This window comes from Maylandia zebra, linkage group LG7 (genome assembly GCF_041146795.1).
Source record: "Maylandia zebra isolate NMK-2024a linkage group LG7, Mzebra_GT3a, whole genome shotgun sequence".
NCBI classification, from domain to species: Eukaryota; Metazoa; Chordata; class Actinopteri; order Cichliformes; family Cichlidae; genus Maylandia; species Maylandia zebra.
Window position 1 is genome coordinate 58,713,358 of NC_135173.1, and position 8,663 is coordinate 58,722,020.

At 38.3% G+C, this 8,663-nt stretch overlaps 1 protein-coding gene across 2 annotated transcripts; it reads left to right on the plus strand.

Annotated features, from left to right (window-relative positions):
* The first annotated feature begins 1,377 nt into the window (after positions 1-1,377).
* psmb7 (proteasome 20S subunit beta 7) lies at positions 1,378-7,664 on the plus strand. 2 transcript variants are annotated; one of them, XM_004564650.4, is made up of 9 exons: positions 1,378-1,521; positions 2,927-3,020; positions 3,517-3,614; positions 3,773-3,913; positions 4,057-4,172; positions 4,782-4,840; positions 5,534-5,685; positions 7,083-7,109; positions 7,397-7,664. In XM_004564650.4, the coding sequence occupies exons 1-9, from the start codon at positions 1,460-1,462 to the stop codon at positions 7,506-7,508; spliced, it is 861 nt and encodes a 286-aa protein (XP_004564707.1). In that variant the 5' UTR covers positions 1,378-1,459; the 3' UTR covers positions 7,509-7,664. The 2 variants fall into 2 exon arrangements, with proteins under 2 accessions (XP_004564707.1, XP_004564708.1); XM_004564651.4 differs by lacking the exon at positions 7,083-7,109 and having other exon boundaries at positions 1,379-1,521.
* Positions 7,665-8,663: the final 999 nt, after the last annotated feature.

The window sequence follows — 8,663 nt, forward strand, 5'->3', positions numbered from 1 at the left end:
GTATTCTGAAGAAGGTCTAAAATTTCACTGTGTGCGTGCATGTGTGTGTTTTATGTATATGGATTATTTTAAATTATTACTCATGATATAACATTGTCCAGACATGCCTGGTAAGGACATGAGGAGGAAACAGTAGGAGCTGTGTGAGGCTACTAAAGGCAGTGCTATAACATTTTTCTGTCATCATTTTATTATAGATTAAGTGCAAGAGTTGTTAGGTGTGGATAATTAGATTATAGTTTATTGCAATAACAAGTTGTGCCTTGTTCTCAGATAGACAGCAAGTGGAGAGTGATATATGAAATGATGGGATGGAAGGAAGAAGAGAAGCAAAGAGTGAATCACAGGCAGAGCCTAATTTATTTCTCACAGTTTTTTGTTGCCTTATGGTTCCAAGCGCTGTCACCAGTCTTTGCATTTTGTTATTATCTCATGACACTTGTTTAATCAGCTACCATCTCTCCTATGGACTTTTTAATGTCTACAGTCTCAGATCAACACAGCCCCGCCCTCCAGCACTATCAGCAGCAGGAGCAGCAGCAACCCCTCAACAGCAACATTGTACCCATCAGGTAAAACATAGGCTACGTTTGCTTTACTTGTTGCCCATATTAGATTCTTGATGAATGTTTGTTGTTGTTATTCAGCCTGGTTCAATGTGCCCCTTTTTAACTTTGAGCACCCGCCCCTTTAAACGTCTCTGCACGGCCCTGGTGCACTGTGGTCACGCCAGCATCGAATCCATCCAAGTTACATGGTTTATTAAAATAATCAAATTACAGCATTTACATTTATGTCGGACTACTTTTAATTAACTGCTTTAGCCCACTTACAATGAAAATTTTAAAAGAATCTTGTTCATGACCTGTGTAGTATGTTAACACTATTGTTAACTTGAACTCCAATTTTGAAAACAAAACTTTCTTCTTTTTTTTTTTTTTATAATAAAGCTCTGACTTATATTATGAGTATGAGTCTAGGGTCTGGGACAGAGTCCTGTAACTCTCTGTATGCAAAATACAGTATATAATGACCAATGTTGGGCAATTAATTATATAGTTACTTCTTCAAAAAGGTAACTGAGTTATGCAAACAACAAAGTTTTTTGCAGCTGTTTACCTAAAAATGCAGCCAAGGCGTTTTTTAAATAAACATTAAATAAACTATTTACAGAACAATCAGCTGCTCTGCATCAAATTTGATGCCACACAAATCATAATAATCCGATTATTTCTAATAAAAGAAGAATGTGAAACTTAAGTTTGCCTTTTTACTTCTAGGACTTGAGATAATTTGAGCAGTGGTACGTTTTTGTTTTTTTGCCACTCAAGTGGGGGCATTCAAAACGCCACTCGGTGCCGATGTTTGGCTCTTCTGGCTTGCCATACCGCAATATGGTCCCCATAACATATAGACCAACTTCCTTTACTTCCCGGAAATACAGCATTCATTCACTAAGATGGCGACACTGACAGCAGTCCGGCCAGCTTTCGGGGGTTTCAGTTTCGACAACTGTAAAAGGTGAGCGTTTTTCCGCGAATGAAAATTAGAGCAGAGGAAGTACATCATTGAGTTTAATAGATGCCACTGTTTAAATGTGGACGCCGCTTAGGTTTGTCGCCTTTTCGTTTGGCTTTCCCAGTGATGCTAACTCGGCTTCCACACAGTGACTCAGGCTTTTCCCCCATGTTAGTATTAACGATTCACATGCCGCTCATGTTTAAAACCACGACAGGCTTTGCTGTTCATAGTGGGTTTTGCGTGTGTTTTTATATATGTTGCAGTGAAGTCATTTCGTTTAAAAAAAAAAAAAAAAAACAGTCTGAACTTCGTTAGGTTAGGTAAAATAAAACAGGTCCTGGCAGTTTTTATTTAGGAACCCGAACCCCCCGCCTAGCCTAGCCAATCAGGGGATTATGGTTAGCTAGTTGTGAAAAAAACACGAACTCGCATCCAAATTAAAAACGAGACGTCTGAAATAGTATGAAGATTAACTGAAACCATATTGCAAAATTGGCTAAATTAAATATGAAGTGTGGATAGACAGTGTCTGTCCGCTCTTGTTGGGTCGTAACATATAAAGAGCTGAAGTGGAACTGAGTGTCAAAAAGTGTTCACACTCTGTCCTTTTCATTCTTTTCTTCTTTTTTATCTTTGACGTTTTTTTCGGGGTCATTCACGATCAACTCCGCGATCACTATGCTCTATTCCGGCACACTTGTCAACCAGTCAACATTCGGCAGTCCCTTCCTTCACCTGCTTCCAGCGACTCGCAGTCAGGATCTTGTACTCAATAAACAAATTAAAACGCAACTGAATTTAAAATAAATATTCAAAATGGGCTAAAGAAAAAATATTTAAAACGATAAAAACACGAAGCGGACCCCCAATTCAGTTATTGACATGAAAAGTGGACTGAAACAAGTTATAACATGGTTATGTTATAATATAATAATTACATAATATACCCTTATATTATATCGTGTTATGATATAAATTGTTGTGTTATAATATAAATATGAAAAACTTTTTGCCTAACTGACATAAAATAGAAATGCAAAACTAACTGAACTAATATTCTAAAACCTATGTGCTCTTTAAACGTTCCCCTGATAAAGGCGACTCATTAAAGAAAATGTATTAAAACTAGCCATCTTGCTCTGGAAATTCAAAAACATGTGAGACAAAAAACAAAACTGAGCTCTGTTATTGTCATTGTGAGTGCTATTCTAAACCAAAGCTTTTTTATGTTTGTATTATTTGCTTATTGGCAATGTAAGTAAAGAATATTTTGAACTTTTGACTGTGATGCAAGGCTGCTTCAGTAGAAAGTAAAAAATGTTCAATAGATGACATATGAACACAATTGTGTTTGTGTAGCTGTGCAGTCGTGTTAGGTAATACCAGTAATATTTTTTCTTCACAGAAATGCAGTTTTGGAAATTGAAGCTAGCAAAGTGGGTTGCAGCGTCCCTGCTGCTCGAAAAACAGGAACCACAATCTGCGGTGTTGTCTTTAAGGTGAGCTACCAAAACCAGGCTGCTGCACATTGGTCAGTTAGGAGCGAGTGTGTTGTAAATGGCCTGTATTTGTATAGCGCTTTATTTAGTCCATGGACCCCAAAGCGCTTTACACTACATTCAGTCATTCACCCATTCACACACACATTCACACACTGGTGATGGCAAGCTACATTGTAGCCACAGCTGCCCTGGGGCGCACTGACAGGGTTATTGTTGAGTGCATATAAACATAGGGTACTTATTTTTTTAAAGTTTGCTTTCAATAGATTTAAACAAAGTATTACAATAATGAAAAACTGTTGACTGTTAAAGAATTAAACAGTTAATCAGAATTTAGTCTTCTGCAGAATTGGTATACTCGTACTATAAGATACTTGGGTTCAGAAACAAAGTATTAAATTATTATTTACCTTTGCGGAATAGCACTAAAGCCAGCAGTGTTTCAGAGTGGCTCTTTAGAGTTTGAATGTTGTGTTGTGTTTTTTTCGTGAAGGATGGAGTTGTCCTTGGAGCTGACACACGAGCCACTGAGGGAATGATAGTAGCAGACAAGAACTGCTCCAAGATCCACTACATATCCCCAAACATTTAGTAAGTAACAGGTTTTTGAGCTTTGTGATTTTTTCTTCTTCTTTTAAATCTAGATTTTATACTTATACGTACACACAAAGCTTTGAGAAAATATCCCTATTTATTTATTTTTTAAATTAATGTCTCATTGATTCTGGTGCAACTGCATTATTGTCCAGCTGCTGTGGGGCAGGAACAGCTGCAGACACAGAGATGACCACTCAGCTTATCTCCTCCAACCTGGAGTTGCACTCCCTCTCCACAGGCAGGCTGCCACGTGTTGCCACCGCCAACCGCATGCTCAAACAGATGCTGTTCAGGTATACGCTTCCTTCTCTGTAACTCAGTATTGTCATGTAATAGTAGTCCTAAAGAAAGTGAGGAACAAATTACATTGCATATTTCTGCTCTTGTTAAAAGTTTATATAAAAAAAGAAAATGGTATATGTGATTGTGTTTGTAGGTACCAGGGTTACATTGGTGCTGCCCTGGTCCTGGGTGGAGTAGACTGCAATGGCCCTCATCTTTACAGCATCTACCCTCACGGCTCCACTGACAAGTTGCCCTATGTTACTATGGGTCAGTGCCACACACTGCTATATGCCTCTCATGTATAAGCTCCAGCTTTATGTGTCGTTGGATTTGTGTAAAACCAACAGTGGCAACATGAACCAAACATCAAACATTGATATTTTTAGTTTGATAGTCTTAAATGTATATATCCTGGTATTTTCCTGTAAAATGTCACAAATGTTTCTACTAAAATAGACGGACCAACATAAATTGCAAAACATAAATGAAATAAAAATGATAATTCACAAATTTAAATTTCTGTCAGGAGGTGTTGCAGTCTGGATAAAACGGTTTCACATTTCTTTCTGTTACCCAGCTTGTTCACCTTTTCACTGGGAAAGTTGTTTTCACTCATTTAGGAATAATTTGGTGTATTTGAAGTAGGATTATATGAGGGTCTGATCCTACACATTTAAAAGAATGAATATAGGTCTGTGACCTGGTTCATGCCGACAGAATTGATTCTTAGTCATGATTAATGGTGTTTAATGTAGAGTCGTGTCAGGTGACTGGAGATGAGTTATAGTGGTAATGTGTTCTGTTTGTCATGTTTTCTGACTCGGTTAATTATGGCAGTTGGCACCTTAGTAATGTACATTTTTTTTTCCCCTACAGGTTCCGGGTCCCTAGCTGCCATGGCAGTGTTTGAGGACCGTTACAAGCCTGACATGGAGGTGATTCTGCCACTTGTGTATTTTATTCAGTTTAATTAATTCTATTTATATATCACCAGTTCACAACAGGACTCACCTCAAGGTACTTGATATTGTAAACTAAAGATCCTACAGTATTAGAGAGAAAACCTCAACATTAAGACTATGAGGTGCACTTGGTGACAGTGGGAACAAAGAACTCCCTTTTTAATGTGAAGAAACCACCAGAAGAGTCATGTTGGGAAGGTTCCAGCAGCCATCGGTCACTGAAAGGGAAGAGGGTGAAAAAAGTGCAAAGACAAGGACAAAACAGAAACTAACATGCAGTAATGACATTTAAATGCAAGTACGTTAGCAGCCTAAACTTAATCTTAAAAGTAGAGATTATGTCCCAAACTGGGAGCAGGTTCCAAAGAAGAGTGTAATACCTGAAGGATTTGCCACGTATTCTATTTTAAAGAAATGAAACTACGTGTAACCACATGTGACATTAAAAAAAAATAACAGTGGAGGAAGATTTTGTTAATCACTTTCAAATGGAAACACAGTACTGAACTCTTTCCCAATGTTTTACAGACCATTATACTAAAATAAAGGTTAAGACATGGTCAGACAAGTAGTTCACATAGACACAACATGCTACCTGCAGATTTAAAAAAAAAAAAATGTGATGATGTAATTTTTAATTTTTTAAAAAAAAAATTGTTTCCAAAGGAGGATGCAGCCAAGCAGCTTGTGCGTGATGCCATTGCTGCAGGCATCTTTAATGATTTGGGCTCTGGCAGCAACATCGACCTGTGTGTCATCACCAAGAACAAAGTGAACTACATCAGACCACATGATGAGGCCAACAAGAAAGGTGTCAGGTAAGAACGATAATGCTTCAGCAACGATAGTTTAGCTTTTGAATTAGCATCTGAATTTCATCCCTTCCTGAGGTTGTTACCATGATGACGTGAGTTGGATAATCCAGAGCTGATGGAAATGTTTTTCTGGGAGTTTTCAGTCCCAGAAACAGATGAGTTAATTCTGAATTCTGGTTTTTAAATATAACTACAGATTCTGTCTCCCCAACTCCTGCTCAGCCTGAAGGAAGTGACACAAAGTTTATTTTCCTCATACTAAGGGGGTAAGCTGTGACCCTAAAAGCAGCCTTACAAGTATCTAAATGAACAACTTGTAAAAAATTTCACACAACTTTCTTCTGCTAAACGTACTCCTTAACAGGCCACTACAAATTTTTACCCCTCGGCTGTAAAAGACTGATGGGGTGTTGTCCTCACCCCACCAGGCAGGTGGGCGGCGTGGACACTTAAGTTTGTGAATGTGATAACGTAGGCGCTTCAAATTGATTATGTGCATCTGCCAAAAGTCTTGGACGAGTTTGAATCTGTGACCTTGATCTCAAGGTCAGAGTAAGTTTTCTGAAAATCTTCTCAATGTGATAACTTAAGAACACAGTGATGTAGTATTTCCAAATTGATACCATAAGTGTCTCTACTAAGAGGCTGAGGAGTCGAGCTGGTGGTTGCCAGTGTTCTTCCTACATTGCATTGTCATCAGTTTTTTAATCACCTCTTGGCTGGTTTTGAGTTTGCAATCAATGTGGCCAGTCCTTCTGTAAAGAGCCATGTCTGTTCTTGCACCCAGACATCACACAGAGGGGATCCATTATGAGGCAGCTGTCAAGTTCTGGTCACTGTTTAAACCCAGGACACTTTTTGTTTTGTTTTTTGTCACCTTATTGGAGTTATTAATCATTAGTCCTGCATGTGTGATTGCTGCCATCTGCATTTTAACATTGTCATAGACTGATGGTATTTGGAAAGGCTCCATCCCTTTGAAATGAACGAATGAATTATTATTTTATTTTATACCCTGTGCTTAACTGTGATTACGTGGTGAACGCAAACTCGAGGCATGTTGTTTCTTGTGTTGGGGAACTAAAACGTCTCATATTTGGGGGATTTTCAGTTCAAAGTTGAGGTTGTTGTCACACAATTCGCGTTGAGCACTCAAATGCAGCCAGTTGTAAGAGCAGATGCTGCTGCTTCATGTCTGACCAACACAAGTCAAATGGATTGTAAAGAACAGTGAAAATTCTGTTCCTTTAATAAATTGTCATTTGGGACTGTGAGTCACTATGAGACCTGAGAATTCAAGATATTTAGCTGCTGCACTTGTACACTTGTGTTAAATTGGACATGTGGACAAGCAGCATTTGATGATCAGACGCTGAATTGTTGTCTTGTTCTGCTTGAAGAGTCACTGAGCTTGAAGCCTTACAGCTGTGAGTATACAGAGTGCATTTTTTGTAGTCCAAGCCTAACAGTCTGTCACCTTTACCTGAGTGGACTACTAACCACATTTCTGATTTGGGTCCACTGGGCCTGCTTAGTGTGACTTCGCCTAACTAATGTGCATGGCAGTGTGCTTTAGATGAAGTGGCATGTTGTGCTAATAAAAATGAAATGTGTATTAAATGAGCGCCAGCACAGACTTGTTACATGGAAGCGATGAGCTCTGGGGTTTTGTTTTTTTTAATTGGAAATCTTTATTCCATGTATCTCTTTGTAGAACCGGCGACTACAAGTACAAACAGGGAACTACAGGTGTCCTGACCAAGGCTGTAACTCCAATTGACCTGGAGCTGCTGGAGGAGTCTGTACAGACCATGGACACCTCCTAAAATGGAATGGTGTGACTCACTACCCTGATAAAGCCTAAAACACGTTGCATGTTTTTCCCATTTTTTTGAAATAAAATATTTTTCCCTGGTTTTGTTCCTGGCTGTGCCTAAATTTGAACTAGAAATAAAATGGTCTCAAAAGATTCAGTCATATCACAGCTGCTTACTGTCTTAAATGTTTAATTCCAAAAGTTTTTTAATTTAAAAAAAATAATTTTAAAGTTGAGGTTTCTAGTTTTGGAAAAAGAGAAAAACATTGCGTTTTCATCATTTTAAAATATATATATTTTTGTTTAATTCTTAGTAACTGCCGTTTTTGTTTGGTTTTAAAGAATAAAAGAGAAATGAAATGGAATAAGGAAAGAAATAATTAGACCTGGGAGTAAGGGAGTCCTTATCCTTAGAAGATAAACAAAAATAAAAACAGATAAAACAATTAAAACGTTAAAAAAAAAAAGAGAAATATGAAAATACATTAAACAGTAAAAGAGAATTTAAATAAGACCGTAATGGCGGACATTGCAATCTCACCTGAAATGGAGAATTTGGGTCAATTAGAAAAATATGTCAACGACAGGATGTTGGATAGTATAGAAGATAAGAAAGCCAGATCTACAACGGAAAAGAAATTCAACAAGAGATGGGGGTAACTGGAAAAAGGAATGGTATGTATCATCTTGTCTTGAGGGGCTAATACCCAGGGGTGCAGCCTGGGTATTTGGCTGCACTCCTTAGGAGAATATGAGCAAGCACAGAAAGAATGGAAGGAAGGAGGGATGAAATGGATATCAAGCGAGAGCACATGGTGACGACCGTAGATATGTGCTACTGGACTAAGTAAAAGTCCAGACTACAAGTTTCAAGGTGAAGACCACATAACAAAGAACTGGACTGCTGACTACAAGACCTGGAGTTTGTACTGTGCCCAAACTTTACCCAGAATTACCTGATTGTGTGAGTTTGCCTAAATATTACAGCACACATGGGAACGCTGGTCTACAGCTCAGGCAGTAGTTGAATTCAGGGATAATAGATGTCACACCTATGGGAGAACCTGATGCAGAGGAAGGAAAAACAACAGGATGCTGGTGAACAGTGTGAGGAAGAGAGAAGGTGGTCCTTTTTGAAGGAGGGGACCAAGAGATTAAATAAGTT

Excerpts from the sequence above, each read along its gene's own strand:
- psmb7 (XM_004564650.4), top strand. The coding sequence starts at position 1,460 with ATGGCGACACTGACAGCAGTCCGGCCAGCTTTCGGGGGTTTCAGTTTC. Across the intron at positions 3,615-3,772 it reads TACATATCCCCAAACATTTA|CTGCTGTGGGGCAGGAACAG; the intron begins GTAAGTAACAGG and ends ATTATTGTCCAG. Across the intron at positions 7,110-7,396 it reads GAGCTTGAAGCCTTACAGCT|AACCGGCGACTACAAGTACA; the intron begins GTGAGTATACAG and ends ATCTCTTTGTAG.